The sequence below is a fragment of the Gossypium arboreum genome, chromosome 1, assembly GCF_025698485.1.
Source record: "Gossypium arboreum isolate Shixiya-1 chromosome 1, ASM2569848v2, whole genome shotgun sequence".
Taxonomy (NCBI): domain Eukaryota; kingdom Viridiplantae; phylum Streptophyta; class Magnoliopsida; order Malvales; family Malvaceae; genus Gossypium; species Gossypium arboreum.
The window spans coordinates 61,881,928-61,899,851 of NC_069070.1; the positions used below are offsets into that span (position 1 = coordinate 61,881,928).

The 17,924-nt window shown below is 30.7% G+C and overlaps 1 protein-coding gene across 3 annotated transcripts; it reads right to left on the bottom strand.

Moving 5' to 3' along the window:
• Window positions 1-3,638: 3,638 nt before the first annotated feature.
• Window positions 3,639-7,418, bottom strand: LOC108480534 (sulfite exporter TauE/SafE family protein 4-like). 3 transcript variants are annotated; one of them, XM_053028834.1, is made up of 13 exons: window positions 7,286-7,418; window positions 6,659-6,900; window positions 6,423-6,582; window positions 6,006-6,206; window positions 5,827-5,888; window positions 5,689-5,737; window positions 5,534-5,589; window positions 5,382-5,468; window positions 5,236-5,286; window positions 4,913-5,152; window positions 4,376-4,469; window positions 4,138-4,278; window positions 3,639-3,979 (listed from the first exon to the last, which is right to left on the bottom strand). In XM_053028834.1, the coding sequence occupies exons 2-13, from the start codon at window positions 6,815-6,817 to the stop codon at window positions 3,897-3,899; spliced, it is 1,383 nt and encodes a 460-aa protein (XP_052884794.1). In that variant the 5' UTR covers window positions 6,818-6,900; window positions 7,286-7,418; the 3' UTR covers window positions 3,639-3,896. The 3 variants fall into 3 exon arrangements, with proteins under 3 accessions (XP_052884794.1, XP_052884793.1, XP_017639054.1); XM_053028833.1 differs by lacking the exon at window positions 7,286-7,418 and adding an exon at window positions 7,113-7,235; XM_017783565.2 differs by lacking the exon at window positions 7,286-7,418 and adding an exon at window positions 7,031-7,178.
• Window positions 7,419-17,924: the final 10,506 nt, after the last annotated feature.

Sequence of the window (17,924 nt, forward strand, 5' to 3'; positions counted from 1 at the left end):
TTTTTTGATGTCTAATGGTAAAAAATGAATGCTCGGTGTGTAATAAATGACTTTTACTAAGTGATTTTTAGTGAAATTGTCAAAAAGGACTGTTTTGCAAAGTTACAAAATTTGTCATAAAAGTGTGATTTAGTGGAAATTAGGGGCTGCTATAATTATGAGAATGATTTGGCTAGGCTTAAAATGCAAGGAAATTGTATAAAAATCATTTCACGAGCCTTGGGGAAAAAGTACAAATATGTAAAAGTTTATGGGTCAAAATGTAAATTTATAAAAATATGATTTTTGGACTGATATGAATAATGTGACTAATTATTAAGATAAATTGATATTATAGATCAAGGAAAATGAGATTCGAGCATAGATTGGGAATGAATGAGATTATGGACTAAATCAGAATAAATAGTCGTGCTCGCATTCGAGATAAGTTTGTATGTAAATAATACATCAATTTTTTAGATGTTATTATATTTCATTATTATATGAGATACAGCTGCCTATAGAATGATCATTTGATGTAAATTACGAATCGAAATAGACTATGAATGAGTTTGTTAAATGTTGAAAAGTGAGAAATTTCCCGGTTGAACCTTCGGAATAGAAATGATACGAATGATCCATTGTGAGAACACATGTGTAGTACTATGTGCAAGCTACTATGTGTTTAAGATGGTTTTAGGTCACATGTGTAGTATTAAGTGTAGGCTACTACGTGTACCAGATAGTTAGGTCACATGTGTAATACTAAGTGCATGGCTACTATGCGTACCCGACGACCTCAATCACGTGTGTAGTACTAAGTGTAGGCTACTACGTCTATCAGATGGTTAGGTCACATGTGTAGTACTAACTGTAGGCTACTACGTGTACCAGACAGTTAGGTTGCATGTGTAGTACTAAGTGCAGGCTACTACGTGTATCAGATGGTTAGGTCACGTGTATAGTACTAAGTGCAGGCTACTACGTGTACTGGATTGTTGGTCGCATGTATAATACTAAGTGCAGGCTACTATGGGTACCAGATAGCTTCGGTTACAAGGGTGGTAATATGTGCAGGCAACCGTGTATTTGTTATTATTCCGATGAGTTCAACGGGAAATCGACTAAGTGAAAATACATGTGAACATGATCATGTGATGAATAAGTGCAGGTATATGTTTTTGGAGATTTATGAGCAATGTGCTCGATTGTTGAGCGAACTTTCGGTAAGATGGAATTGATTAAGTGAAATTATGTAAGACTGAAATTTGTAATAAAATAGTTTTGGACAGCATCAGTTGTGTAACTTTAAAAAAATCACCAAAAATCGTGGAAATCGAATTAGAGGTTGAATAAGATATGAAATTAAATATTTTTGAGTCTATTTTCATATAAAGGAAACGGTGTAAGAAAAAGAATTTCATATTATGAGATATTTGAATTTTTTTAAGACAGGGTCAGGATGATTTCAGAATCCCCTATTTTTGACTTGAAAATATCATTAAAAATTTTACAAAAATAATTATTGGTTATAATTTATTGCTTAAAATACTTAATGAGTCTATTTTCAAGAGAAATTAACAGGAACATTAATCGAAACCCGTGCTATGAGATAATTGATTTTTAGTAAAGAAAGGTTGAAGCTATCAAGTAGCAGAATAGGGGTAAATTTAAAGAATAAACTGTACTTATTGGCTAGACCAAAAATTCTGGAAATTTTATGATAAAAATATATATGAGTCTAATGTTAGGGAAAATTTACGAATCTTAATTTGGAGTTCTGTAGCTCTAGATATAAATAATTTAGTAACTATGACTCGAGAAAATAGCATGACCAGAAAATAAGTAAAAGTGTAATTATGATTATATTTCCATGGAATCATGTTGATAATTTGCTTATTATTTTCATATGGACTTACTAAGTTTTAAGCTTACTCCATCCTTTCCATTTCTTTTAGTGTTGTCAGGTCGGCTTGGAGTTGGAGATCGTCGGAGGCAGCATCACACTATCAAGCCAATACCTTTGGAATATTGTTACATATGTTAGAATTATCAAGTGAGTGACATGTATAGGGACCTAGCTCTATGACATGTGTTATTATGATTTCGCCAAATGTATTGGCCTATTTTGAGCTATTGTATATGGCCATGAGATGTGGCTCATATTGATTATGGCTTGTAAGTATAGCTAGTCAAGTAATGATTTATTGCTTATGATGTGAAGATATGATTATGTTTGTTTTTCATGCATGGTTGGCAATATGTAATGTGTGTTGGGTGCATGTTTTATGACCATGAATTAAATGTGTAATATGGAGATAAATAATAATGTTTTAAACATGGAAGTTTGATGATAAGTTGAAATAAATTGGCACAAAGATAACTATGGTATGGCTAGTCTTGGCTTAATGTGGGAATGTGTAACACATGCGTGTTGATAGGTAAATGATATGTTTGTATCATAATTGAGGATATTGAATGCCATTGGATCCAAGTATATGTGTGTGCATGTAAGGGTAATGAAAAGGCTTGAAAAATAGCCTAAAAGTTAACTACAAGGGATGAGACATAGCCGTGTGTCTCAACCGTGTGAGGGACGCAGCTTGGTGACATAGGCGTGTAGCCTGGCCGTGTGGTTCAATTTATTTGCTGACATCATAAACAGAGAGTTACACGGCCTGAGGACACGGACGTGTTAATGGCACACGGGCGTGTAACCCAGTTTCATGAGAAAAATTTCTAAGTTTTTCTCCGAGCTTTCTAAAGTTCTCGGTTTAGTCCTAAACCCTTTCTAAAATATGTTTTGGGCTTCGTAAACCCAAATAAGGGACTATATGCATGTGATTAAATGTTTTAAAATATGAATGAAATTTTATGGCCCGGTTTGCATGATTGTTTGCGTTTAAGTCCGTTAATGCCTCATATCATGTCCTTGCGTCGGACAGATGTAGGGGGTGTTACAGCAACCGCCAGATGATGTTTGTGCTATACTACTCCAAGATATGTCTGATAGTCTGCTAACTATTTAAGTTTGGGTGTTAATCTCTTTTGTACCCAAAAAAAGGAGTAATTATCTTTTATTCTTATGAGTATAGTTATTACATAAACTATCTTGAATAATTTAATTTTATCATATGAGCCATGTTAGTTTCCAACAGTTCTTACAAGGTAAGCTCTATTGTAGTACCCTTAGTTGACATAGCTCCAAGAGTCAAAGCGTTCAATCAAGAGCTTTTGAGGTACAAAAACATTGAGGAACTTGTGGCAATGCTTTATGTGGAGTTGGCTCATGTAGTGCCTCAACCAAAAAAAAAAAGAAAAATTTCAAGCATATAAGGGCAGATTAGTCTCAACTTGTTAAAAAGATAACAAAAGTTAATGAATAAGTGACCAAAATCTAACAATTTGATAATGTTGATGATTATTACATAATTTTTAAAAGTTGAATAATCGAAACATAATATTAACCATAATTTAGTGAACATTTCTATAATTTATTCTTAGCTTAAAGATTTCATAGCTTAACATAGTAGTCTAATTTTGTAAGAGTTAATATAATATAGAACGTTACCTAGAAATCAATGAAATAGGAGTTAAAAGTATTAAATAAAAGCGGATTCAAGTATCCCGAACCAAACTACAATGTTGATTGGAGTCCATTGAATTCAAGCTTCATAAATCTATATATTGTAATTATGAGGTTTTGAATATGTTTATTTGATTTCCAAAACCAGGAAACTTGAATAATAAATATGCAATTAAACATAAGATAAATGAAGAATGGGGTGTTAGCCAGAAGCTAACAGTCACATTCCACAACCACACATTTGATGGAATTCTTTATTCTTACGAGACATTGAATATGTTGGGATTGGTCAACAAGGTGATGACCAACAACATTCTTACTTAGTCAACGATCATTGACTGCTGCAAAAATTTAAAAACCCCATGAACTCATGGTTGTGAATCATTCGAATGCTTCTCTCAATGCCAATGACTCCTGTTTAATATACATGAATAAAAACAATTATCAGTTTCCAACAACTAAAAGGAAAAAAAAGTAAAATTATTAACTTAGTCCTTAAAATTATTAACTTAGTCCTTCTGTAATGCTAAAATTTAAGAATGCAGAATCATTGAGCTTTAATAAATTTATACCCATGGTGAGAGCACTTGCAAAGATGACACCAGATAGGATGAACACAATAAGTGAAGCTCTCCTAAGGATTGTTATTAGTTTTCTCACGAAATACTGTCCCCAGAAACCAGCCAAAATAGATACTCCCATCAAGTACAAAGCTGAAAATTAGTTTATTTTAAAAAAAAGTTAGATTTTTTTATCACGTTTATAATAAAATTCGAAGAAATGTAAAGGGATAATAACTATATGACTTACCATAGGGCATTGGGAACCTCTTAAGCAAATAGAATTCAACAACGGACAAGGATGAAGAGAACATCATCACGAATGTTGCTGTTGCACTAGCCACCTGTTTAAACAGGCTTTAGTTTCAGAAAAACCATCTTCATTCAAACTGGAATTCAAATTTGAAAAAAATTGATTTCACATTAAAAATTCAATAATTAAAATTTATCGATCCAAATCTAAAATGATTGAAACAAAAAATTATTTAAAATAAATCGAATCCAAAATGATTGAAATACAAGATATTCAAACACGAAATAATTTTCAGTAAAGATGACTAAAAAGAATTCAACCTAATGTTAAACTCCAATAACAAAATGTAAAATGTACAAACCAATAAACCCAAATCATCCATAACAACTATCAAACTCAAATGAAAAAATTTGAAATTAACTAAACAAAAACCTTGACTGACAAACCCGAATGACCCACCAAATTGACATTTTATACCAAATCTATCATAGGTATAGGAGGAGAAAGAAAAATTGGATGACGAGTCAAATATACCTGTGGAATCACGCCAATTTCAAGGAGGAGAGGACCCAAAATGAATCCACCACCAGAACCAAGCAATCCACCAACAGTGCCTCCCAAGATGCCACAAAGTGCACAAAATGCAATGTTCAATGGACTCCATTGAATTGAAGCTCCACAAACTGTTTCAGCATTCCCAGTGCTCATTCTCTTCTTATGTTCTTTGTATAATTTAGTTGCTTCATATCCAAAAACCAGTGTTGCTATGGGGAACTGAAATATAAAACATGAACTTGCTTCAATCACCGAATCAAAGAAAGCATAAATTTGGCCAAGTCTTCATCAAATTAGGTTACCTGTAAGCTAAACAATACCCAATACAAAGTGGTACAGGGAACCACATCATTCTGCAATAAATAAAAAAAATCCAACATTTTAATGCACCATTGAGATAAACAGTTGAAACAAATTATCGATGAACTGTGATAGAGTTTTAGCTTACCTTGATGACTTGAATAACCGTGAAAAGTACCCAAACTGTAGCCAGTACCAAAAGCCTTTTCCACCTTAGATTGAAACACAGTATTTGCTGCAATATAAAGGAAATTAATTCATTTGAATCTAGACATGGATATTTTAAAGAAATTCACTTACCAGTTTTGATTTCTCTTCTTTTGGAACCAATGGTTCGTACTCTGTATCTATCAGTACTGAAATTCAAGAATTTAAGATGAAAAAAATAAAGTAAATATATTTTCAAATCTGTCTAAAGATAAATATGAAAAGGTATTACTTATAATGAATCTTACATTCACCCCTGGAATTAACAAAAGATTCTTGTGGCTTGGTGAGTTCTTTCTGCAAATTTTAACAAATTAAATAAAAAAAATGATGATAATTTCGTCTTACAAATGACTTGATATTTACTCAGATAATTGAAAACCTACATTCAAAATTGTCTCTTCTTTCCACATTTCAATACCCCTATAGAAAGACCTTGAAGACGTACCTAAATAAACAAGAAAGAAACAGAACATTTCAATGTCATAAAAAGTGGTAACCAAGAAGCAGGACAAAGATCAAAAAGTGAAATAACAAAAGGCAAAGTTGGGATTGTTGAAGAAACCTAAGAAGAGTATGATGATGAGCACAGTAATGAGCCAATAAGGGAAAACGACGCTCAAGGCAACCCCAACAGTGATGCCAAGCATCAACATAGGCTGGAAAAGAAGAGCCAAATCGTAGTCAATGATTGGCACTTCCTTTGTCGGATGCGGCACTCTAAGATTATACCAAACTGACGATGCTGATGCCCCCATGATCATGCCTGCAGCCAATTCATATAATAATCCCTTAATTTCATCCAATCCAATCGATAATATTTTGTTAAATTTAAATATATGACATTTTAATACTTAAAAGTTGCTATTTAAAATTCAAAGGTGTGTGATTTTAATTTTTAAATTAGAGATTAGAGATACTGGATTTCAAAAATTCAAAAGGCAGAGAGATAAGGAACAGAAAAAATAAGAAAAGAAGTTACATTTGGAAATAGCAGCGGCAGATTTGGTATCAAATCCAACAATCAAGGTAAGCATTGGAACAAAAATGCCGCCGCCGCCAACGCCGCCCACCGTACCACATGCTGATCCTAGAAACCCTATCACCGTCGCCATTACAAGCCTCCAGTTCAACTCCAATGCCTGCCCAAATCAAACACCATTCAAAACCTAAATATATAAAGATCTTCTACGACAAAAGAGAAAAAAAAATACTTACAGGCCAAACTTTTTCAGTGGTGGATAAATTATATGGGGACTCTAAGAGATTTGAGCTCTGGTTCATGTCGTCGTTGTTGCTTTTTTGGATGAACAAAACAGAGAGAACTGCTATCGAAAAACCCGACAGCAGATACAAAACGAACCCTTTGGTCGCCATGTCGGATTACGAGATTTGTTGAATTTCAGCCACCGCCGCCGCCGCCGGCGCCTCCACTAAAAACCAGAATAACTTATGTTGTGCTGGGAAGGAAGAGAGCAGAAGAGCAGCCTTAATGAGACCAATAATAAGAGAAACTAGAATGGAAAAAGTGGGAGTGAAATAGAAGAAGCCAAGACGTTGTTTTATAGAATGAGAGAGGGTGATTTATACATTAAATGACAAAAAATAACACATTCACATGCAGGAGGCAGGCAAGTCAGACATAAATTTGTCAGGATATACGAAATCACACATGCAACTCCACTTGGCTAAATCTGGGTGGCAAGACCGACACCTTCATTAATTCTCAATTACAACTGCTCTGTTTCGAAAAGAATTGACCATAAAAATTTAAGAAGGATCTGTAGGAATATTAAGCAAATATAAAACCAAAAAACTGTAAAAGGTGTTCAAATTTTCTACTACCAGTGTTGTTTGGTTGGTTTCTGTGTCTGGCTGGAATTCGTGTTCAATAATTGGATTGAGAAAGTTTGGGGAAGAAAAACCAAAAAGGTGGTATTTCACGGCTGCCAAATTAGATTTGTCCATGTCCATTTCAACTTGAATTTGTTATTTAATTAATTTTAATCTGAATTTAATTTCATCAAATATATAAAAAATTATTAATTTTATTTTAAAATAATTCCAAGTTGGAAATAATTTCAACAAACAATTTTAAAGACATAATTAAATAATTTAAATATGAAATAATCAAAATTGAAATTGTCCGAACTAACAAATTCATTTTAGAGTAGTAAAATGATATTTTGGTCTTCAATATTTATATTTTTAGCAATTTGATTCTTTATTCCTTTTGAGTTAAATTAACATTTCAAAAGAAAATTAAATTGCTTTTTAACCAAATTGATGACTAAAACATTAAAATTTTAATAATATTAATATGATAAATTGTGTGTAAATTTATTTGTATTTTATAATGAAATTTCACTATTTATTTTATATGTCATATTAATAAATTCCAAAAAAATTTAAAAAAAACATGAGAAACATGTGAATTATGATGTGGGTAACAATGCTTAAATATTTACTATTTTAATTAATATTTTGATTATAAAAATAATAACTCAACTGATTTTGGAGGAGTAAGAGTAAAAAATTAAAAGAAAATTTTTATAAGGCTAAATTTATAATGTTAGTATTGAGATTTAGCAAATTTAAAACTTATTCAACGGGGAATGACGATTTGAAGCAGCCGTACATTATTGATTCTGAAAACATAAAAAACATAAAGGCCCTACATTTTAGGGAAGATTGCAACTTGCAAGGCTTTAATCTTATCTCCGCCGATACAGTCAATTAAAGCACAGAAATTTAATTCAGATTGTACACGTTTTCTAAATTAACTTTTTTTTCTTTTTTTCTTTTTTTTGCTAAACATCATATTTCTTCCATCTTATTCTTTATACTTTGGTTTTAAATAAAATGACAAATTTATAACATTTAAAAAAAAGAATGTTATTGAAATTTGAATTTTAAACCTTTTCTAATAAAATTATATATTTTAGAAATTTAATTCAGTGAGAGATAATAATATGAGTTGATTTAATAAAAGTTATTAAATCCCAGCAAATAAAGTTGGATAAGAAAAATGACCACCTTCTACATTAACCTTCGTAAATGTCCATTAAATCCTCTTTACCAAAGCGTTTCATAAAATGCAATTAAAGCTTTTCTTTCTTATTTTTTTCCTATAACCATAATATTAAAACGCATTGTATTTATTATTTTTGTATCAGGCAGGCATGGGCATCCCCAGAATTGAAATTTTGTTCACTTTAGTCCTTTAGAAATTGAAACTTGATAAATAATTATATTTTGAATTTTTAAAGATTTATAATTCAATTCTAGCCTTTCAAAAAAATTTGTATATAATATTATTAATTAATAAAATATTTTATCATTAGAAACTCGTAGAAAAGGGGAATCAATTGAAAAGGAAATAGCATAAATTCCAGATTCCTGATAAAAATCTAAAACACATATGTGAATCAGAATCGATCAAAAATAATTTGCGGTTATCAGTATAATGAGAGCGAAGCTTAGCTTTATCTTAGCCAAGCTTTCTCTAATAATTATGTGTCATTTTCATCCTATTTATTTATATAATAACAAAATTATTAATATTTAAAATAATTATAATAAAAATAAAAAATAATAGTAGCAATCGAATATAATTTAAATTTGCGGATTTCCAATTGGGTCCATTTTTATCTACAATATTATTACTTCAATTGGTCACCAACAAAATATATCTCTCATCCTGATTCCGTAATAAAACTATCTACTCTGATGATGATGTATTCTTTTCCAATTTTCTAATAATTATCAGGCTTAACATATATAGATTGGTCCAGGACTTTTTTTAATCATATCAATCCCAAAAGTTGACATTTATTATACAAATTAATCATCCGTTATACAAATTGGTCACTCAAGTTAACATCATTAGCTTTTGAATAATTAGGCAACTTGACCAAATTAGGAAGCAACACATAGATAAACTAGGAAAACGTGTCTTACTCATTAATTATCCTAAAAAATTAAAATTCAATAAAATATGTATGAATTCAAAAAAGAAAATATAAGAAATATATACTAAAAATTATAAAAAATAATATATATTTGAAAATAAATAAAAATAAAATAGTAAAAATAAAAATAAAAAATTATGAAAATTGTAATAATAATAAAATATTCTTAATTTTTAGAAAATTACAAAAATTCAATAAATATTTCAGATATTCACAAAAAAAAAGTTGATTGATCAGTGCCGATCAACATCCAATCAACGTCTGGTCATCGATCAACATCGGGTTAGCACCGGATCAATGTATGTCAATTTTTTTTGTTTCTAATAATTTTTTTATTTTTTGTAATTTTTAAATTTAAAATTTTTTGAATTTTTCATATTTCCATTTTTTGTAATTTCTAAAATTTTAACTTTATTTTTGATTTGCAAAGTATTTTGAATTATTGAATTATTATATTTTTTGAAATTTTAACTGTTTTTATTTTTTGAATTATATATATTCAATTTTTATACTATATTTTTAAAAAATGTTTACAATTTTTAAATTCTTAAGAACAATTAAAAGGAAGACACATTTTGTTCTCCTGATTGCTCACGTATCACCTCTGATTTTAGTCACGCTATCTAATTATTTAAAAATTTAGTTAATTATAGACACCAATTTATATAATGGATACAAATTGTAAAGGCCAATGTGAAAAAGAAAAAAAAAAGTCAAAGTGAATTTGGAAAAACAATTTAGCAAGTTGATAGGAGGATCTGTATATTTAGCCTTATTATCAATTATCATTAGTAGCAGTAGAAGAGTTTGACATGCATACATTCTAAAAGATTCCTTTCAAATGCGCAGTCAATTTTAATAAAAGTGGAATTGTACGGATGGTCCTTAATATAAAATTAGATCCCTTCACAAATTGAAAAAATATTACAGTTAAGGTTTGTTTTTGGTAATCTATACGTAAAAACATACCAAGCTGTCACTGTAACTACTGCCTTGGCTACTTCAACTTGGATGGTCTCCCTTTATTAATTTTTGGACTATTAACTATTAGCAAGAGTTGTACGTTTGCCATTTAATTTGCATAAGTGTTTGTTGAAATTTCCTTTTTACATGGCCATATTGGCCATTATTTTTAGTGATACAAATACGATTAAATAAAAGTAATTAAATTGATCTCTCTAATGAGGTCATTTAAAATGTGCACATCAAATCTTTTATCATGAATTTTTTTAGCTCAAATATCTTTAAGGACGTGTTGAATGCACTAATGATATATTTTTATTAGGAGTTATTGAATTCTCCTAATAAAAGTTAAGTTGTTGAATTCCAAATATGGGCATGTTTTTAGTTCACTTTTCAACATCCCTCATTGTTTTATTCTTTTTCCTAACCAAACTTTTTTTTAATTATTTTACTATCAACCTAAAACCCCAAATAAATAAATCAAGAGCAACTCTTTGAAACAAATCTTCAAAACTAAAATCCCACAAAATTTAGATCAACAGTGCATATCCCACTCAAAATCCCCCATAAAATTTTAATTCTATATTTTCATGTAATTCATTATTTTATTAATTAGTATTTTTATAATTTTTTTAAAATAAAAATGTAATTTTATAAAAAATAACATAAACTTTAAAAATTCTAGAAGGGGTCAAAAATGATATTTTCTCGGCCTGCCCTTGGCGCCGCCCCTATCAGAACCCGACTGCATTTGCGTGTCAATTTCTTGAAAGCTGTTTTGGTGTTTCTTCATTGGGTCTTTTCGGGAGGCATAAGGAGTTTCAATTTGCAAATTAAAAAAAGAATAAGCTTGTCTAAAGGGTTATAGAAAAAAAAATAAGTATTTTTAATGAAAGAAAAAAAAGGAAAATAGATCTTGCTTGAAGGATGGTTGAGAAGAAGTCGAAGCAATTAAAAGAAAATTCAAAAAATATATATTTTTTCTTTTTTCTTTCACATCCCATTTTCTTTTTCTGTTTATTATATAAACAATATCCTTATAAGAGTTACATATGGTTAAATTCTGCTATTCATCCCTATACTTTATAAAATTTGTCAATTTAGTCCTTCTACTTTAATTTGGTTATTTTTAGTCCTGTACATTTCAAATTTTAAAATCTCAATCATCATTAAACTATAACTATTAAATTCATTAAGTCATGATATTTCCATAATTTGATTCGTCAAGCATATTGTTGCATGTGTAATATTATTTCCACATATTGCTTACTAAAAATCTTGATAATGAATTAATAACTGTCATTTGCACCGAGACTGAAATTTTAAAATTCGAAAAGTATAAGGACTTAGAATGATCAAATCGGAGAATATGAACAAAATCTACAATGGTACACATAGTACAAGACTAGTAATTAAATTTAACAAAAGCGAATTAATTGCTACTATTTTGTTTAGAAATAAAATTTCAAATTTTGAAAAATATAGGGTTACAACTGATCATATTAAAATACAAGGACTAAATCCATAACTTTCACAAAGTACAAATATTAATGGCAAATTTAATCATTATATATCAATAATTAATTATGACATAGAAAGTTTTAAAATCAAGCATTCAATCATAAATTAGCAAAAAGTCAATAGCAATTATAATGAGAACCAAAATGTTCTCAACCCTTAACGAACAAGTGTTAGATCTAATGATAAAGCATATTACATTTTTAAGGGGAGACCCAAGTTTGAACTTTATGGACGATATGTTGAGAGTAGTTACAAACTCTGAACATGGACTATAAAATGAATATGAGCGATGTGATAAGTGATGTGATAAAACACATTGCACTCTTAAAGGTAGGATCCAGGTTCGAACTTTGGAGATGAAATTATTGAAATGAATAGCCACGAACCTCGAACATAGACTATAAAACAGACAGAAAGAAAATCAAAAAATAAAAATAAAAAGCTAACACCCAACTTTTTTTCCTTTCTATTTTTACTATGCAAATACAAGGGAGGATTAAAAAAAATTCAAAACTCTATTTTCATATTAATCTCAACCTTTTAGCTTGTGTTGGATCTAATATTATATTTAAACTTAAATACAAATTGAATAAAATATCCTTCAAATAATCGATTTTATTAAATATTTAGATTTAATAAGTGGAAAAAATTTAGCAATAAAAAAAAAGAGATAATGAAATCGGAATTTCAAAACTTTGCTCACAGTTTTCTATCCCTCCAAAAAATGGCTCTGGTATAATCTAATTCCAACATGAAAACCACGACTTTCAAATGATAGAGATTGAGAAATTGAAGTTGCTAAACCTTTTTCGTGTACCATAAGTAATTATCATCTAACGTTTTCTTTTTATTATTTATTATCTAACAATTTAGTTGAGTTTCATATATTAAATTATATGCTTAGCTCATTTGATAACAAATTTGTGTGTTAGACTTAATTTATTATACATAATATCTCAATATATTAAATTATATGAATTCACCTAATTAATAATTTTAAATTTTATAGAATACATATAAATATATTTACATATACATAATTGAGATACATTTGCATGTACATAAAATATATTTATATTTTTATGTATCTAATTATGATATATTTACATGTATATATAATATTTTTTAAGAAACTAAAAGTTTATATATGTGAAAAATATTTTAGAACATCGATAAATTCAAAATAGTATACGAAACACATCGGTATCCATTGGTATGATATTGAATATGATCTTAGTTGAAAGACTAAAAACCTCTTTCAACTATAAAGTAATAAATATTATTTTGAGAATGATTTTGTCATTTTATATTTTATATAAAATTTATAAAATTAATATATGATGAGATTTTACCGTCAAATTTTCAAAACTTCATTTTACCTATTAAACCAAATTTGCATTTGTTTTAAGTATAATTTTTATAAATATATATATTTTTATAATTTTTGTTTTATTTATACGGTAGACGTGTCATAAAAAATAATATTTTTATAAATTCAAAAATAAAATAAAATAAAATAAAATAAAACAAGTCTTTTCATAATCAAAATTATACCTGATGATGGGGGGTTGGGTCACCATTCAAATTTGAAGGTCCGCTTGAAAAGTGAGAGGGTTTAGATAAAAATATAGGTTCAAAAATTGAGTTTGAACAAAAAAAAATTTATTTAGAAAAAAGGCCAAGTCTCAGTAGGATTTATTTTGCTCAAGGCCGACCCGAATCAATTGTTTTGTTGTCATTTCTCTAATGTTTTGCTACTATTTATCTATTATATTGTTACTATTTTGTTGTTATTGTTTAAATATTGTATAGCTCTTATTTTATTATTAATTTTATTACTATTTTATAGACATTTGCTTGCTAAGTTGTAACTATCTCTAGGTGTTATTTAAATAATTTTTTAATATATTTTCAATTTATTAGAAAATATTTATTTTAATATTTTAATGTATTTGATGTATTATATTTTAAATTTATTTGATATATTTGTTGGAAAATATAAGTAAAGTCAAATTCGAACTTAGAATTTTTTAATTTAGATTTAAGTTTAAACAAAACTTTTAGACTCGAACTTAAAATTTAGGTGGACCTGGCCATCATGATTAGTTCTAATCAAAATCAATTAAGCACAGTGACCTACCATTCTTACATATTTAATTAATGAAAATAGAGTAGTCTAATATAATGACGTAGATAGGTCTATATATGACAAATAATATACAGCCGTACTAATCACGTTAATTTTATATTTAGAATGTCTTATATTTGGGATACCGGGTCACCAGAGATAAAATGCGAAAATCTATTTATATAGTTAATGAATAAATATGCTTACCAAAAAAAGAAAATACAGATCGTTATATGTGTTAAATAATACATATCACATGGTTATTATTATATCGTTAATTATTTGTTAATTATATAATTATAAATTTAAATATATCATATGGAAGTGATTCATTTACAACTATATATAAAATTAAAATAGTTATGAATCCTATGTAATGGTTTGAGGGTTAAGAGTATTTACTACTTGAGATGTGATTTGAATTTAAATTATGCTAGTTGTATTCATATGATTAATATTTTAACAAATTAAATTATTAAATTTATTGATATAATTGTACTTATCATGCATAAATTAAATTTTATTTAATTATATAATTAGATTTTAGTTAAAGTTAAGATTGTCGTTGATTTGTATGATCGAATTGACGGAAATGTTGAAAAGTCAATTAAAGGGTGAGTTGAAAAGTCAAAATGGGAGGTGCAAGTGGCACCGAAAGGAAAAATGGTGACAAGTTGTTTAAAATTGAATGGGATAATTGCAATTTTGGTCCCTAATTTTTAGGCCATTTGCAAGTTAGTCCCTAAACCTCAACTATAAATAGGCCTAACTATTTCTCATTTCAACCATCCCAACCAATCTTTCTCTCTTAGTTTCTCTCTTCTCCCATTTGAGAATTCTTAATGAATTCTATTTGTTTGTAATATTTTGGAGATAGTAAAGTTATCATCGGTGTTAGTGCAGGGGCGTAGGTATAATTTACGAACCTCGTTAAAAATCTTGTGTTCTTTCTTGTCCTATTTTTCTTTCAATATTTGAGGGTATAATAGTAGTATTTAATTGTGCTATTAAATTACGATAGAAGGAATATTCGACTAAGGAAAGACTTGGTATTTAAGAGATCCTTGTGATCCACCTCTCTTCCACAGGAATTGAACTTTGTGTGATTTTTTAGTACAATAATTTACACGCTTCCGACCCTATTGGAACTACAAGTGGTATCAGAGTCGAAGGTTAATCGTAGTATGCTCTGTGGTTGTAGTTTAAACCGATCTTCCACATTAGAAAAGATTTCCTTAGGTATATTGAAAGATTATGGAGAAAGCGGTTGGTGTAGGAGCTTCAACATCGTCCATGTGGACAAGACCGACAATTGCAAATGCAAGATTGGCGTGGAGATCTTTGATGGCACGGGCCATTTTGGTATGTGGCAAAGTGAGGTTCTAGATGCCCTTTTCAGCAGAGGTCTAGACATTGCCATTGATGAAGAGAAACCAGATGATGTCTGGGAGAAAGATTGGAAGGCGATCAATCGGTTGGCATGTGGCACAATTCGATCATGCCTTTCTCGAGAGCAGATGTATACTTTTTCAAAGGAGACTTCTGCAAATAAGTTGTGGGTGGCACTTGAAGAGAATTTTTTGAAGAAAAACAGTCAAAATAAGCTCCACTTGAAGAAAAGACTGTTTCGCTTCACTTATGTCCCAAGTACCACAATGAATGATCACATCACCAAATTTAATCAGTTAAGTCACTGATTTGCTAAATACGGATGAGACATTCAAAGATGAAGATTTGGCTTTGATGTTGTTGGGGTCACTTCACGAGGAGTTTGAGTTCCTAGAAACTACTCTACTTCATGGCAGGAGTGATATATCTCGAGCGAAGTCATGCGGCCTTATCTGATTATGAGCAGAGAAAGAAGGACAAGCAGAAAAACTTAATCGAGATACAAAAGCTTTAGTAGTCCGAGGTCGTTCATACACTCGGAAGAAAACTCGAAAGGAGATCAAAGTCAAAGTCCGGACTGGGAAAGATGAATGTGCCTTTTGTCATGAGAAAGGCCTTTGGAAGAAAAATTGTCCAAAGTCGAAGAATAGGGAAAAGTTGTTGTAGATGCTTGTGTTGCAAAGCATGATACTAGTGACTCTGAACTATCACTGGTTGCATCATCATTGTCGTTCCATTCAAATGAGTGATATTGGATTCGGGTTGTACCTATCATATGTCTCCTAAGCGGGAGTAGTTCTCTGATTTAGTAGAACTAAATGGAGGAGTTGTTTATATGGGCAATGACAATGCCTGTAAAACTGTTGGGATAGGTTCAATCCAATTAAAGAATCAAGATGGATCAACCAAATTTCTTACTGATGTTCGGTACATGCCTAGTTTGAAGAAAAATCTCATCTCATTGGGAGCCTTGGAATCCAATGGTTCGGTTATTACTATGAGAGATGGGATTTTGAAAGTGACATCCGCACACTTGTGATATTGAAGGGCATCGGGAAAAATAACTTGTATTACTACAAAGGTAGTACGATTATTGGAGCGATCATTGCGACTTCCAGTAACAAAGAATTGGACTTAATGCGGTTGTGGCATATGAAGTTGGGACATGCGGTGAAAAATCCTTGCAAATTCGGCAAAGCAAGGATTGTTGAAAGGTGCAAAGGTTTGCAAATTAAAATTTTGTGAGCATTGTGTTCGGGAAAGCAAAGAGAGTGAAATTGACCTTGCTATCCATAATACAAAAGGTATTTTGGAATATATTCACTCAGATGTATAGGGGCCTTCCAAAACACCTTCGTTGGGAGGAAAACACTATTTTGTTACTTTTGTTGATGACTTTTCCAGAAGAGTTTAGGTGTATACCATGAGAACTAAGGATGAAGTACTTGGAGTTTTTCTTAAATGGAAAACTATGATCGAAAACCAGACTGGCAAGAAAATCAAGCGGCTTAGGACGGACAATAGAAGGGAATATAAAAGTGATTCGTTCTTCGATGTGTGCCAAGAGTATGGTATTGTTCGACACTTCACAATTAGGGATACACCACAGCAGAATGGAGTGGCGAGCGTATGAATCGAACATTCTTTGGAGAAAGTTTGATGTATGTTGTCCAATCTTTGAGTTGGGCAAGCAATTTTGGGTGAGGTTGTGACATCTGTTGGCCATCTTGTTAATCGTTGCCATCATTTGCATTAGAAAGAAAAACTCCTATGGAGGTATGGTGCGGAAAACCGCTCTGATTATGATTCCTTACATGTGTTTGGATCCCTTGCATATTACAGTGTGAAGGAGTCAAAGTTAGATCCGAGGGCAAAGAAAGCTCTCTTTATGGGAATCACTTACGGAGTGAAGGGATTTCGTCTTTGGTGCTTAAGCACAAAGAAAATGATCTGTGAGAGATGTTACCTTTGATGAATCGCCACATTAAAAAGGTATCGGATGAAGATATTGGACAAGCGATACTCCCGGCGGTGGAGTGTACTCCAAAACAGTGGAGTTTGAGCGGATGGGGATTTGCCACATTAATAAGTCTAATTCTCCAGCCACAATGGAGGAATTAGAGGTTGAAGAGGTTCGACCCAAGAACCATTAAGTACACCAGAACCGATTCTGGTTGCAAGGCCACGGAGAGAAATTCGTAAACTGCACGATTCTTGATATGGTGGCCTCGCCCTTCCGTTGTTGATGATGATATTCTGTCACTTATCAAGAAGCAATGCAAAGCTTAGAAAGTGACAAATGGAAATCGCCATGGATGAAGAAATGCAGTCTCTCCGGAAGAACAATACTTGGGAGTTGGCGCAATTACTGAAAGGTAAAAGGGCAATCGGATGCAAGTGGGTATTCGCAAAGAAAGATGGATCTCCTAGCAAGAAAGATGTTCGCTACAAGGCAAGATTGGTAGCAAAAGGCTACGCTCAGAAGGAGGGAATTGACTATAATGATGTATTT

Excerpts from the sequence above, each read along its gene's own strand:
- LOC108480534 (XM_053028834.1), bottom strand. The coding sequence starts at position 6,817 with ATGGCGACCAAAGGGTTCGTTTTGTATCTGCTGTCGGGTTTTTCGATA. Across the intron at positions 6,583-6,658 it reads CCACTGAAAAAGTTTGGCCT|GCATTGGAGTTGAACTGGAG; the intron begins GTAAGTATTTTT and ends TGATTTGGGCAG. Across the intron at positions 5,287-5,381 it reads CGGTTATTCAAGTCATCAAG|AATGATGTGGTTCCCTGTAC; the intron begins GTAAGCTAAAAC and ends TATTTATTGCAG.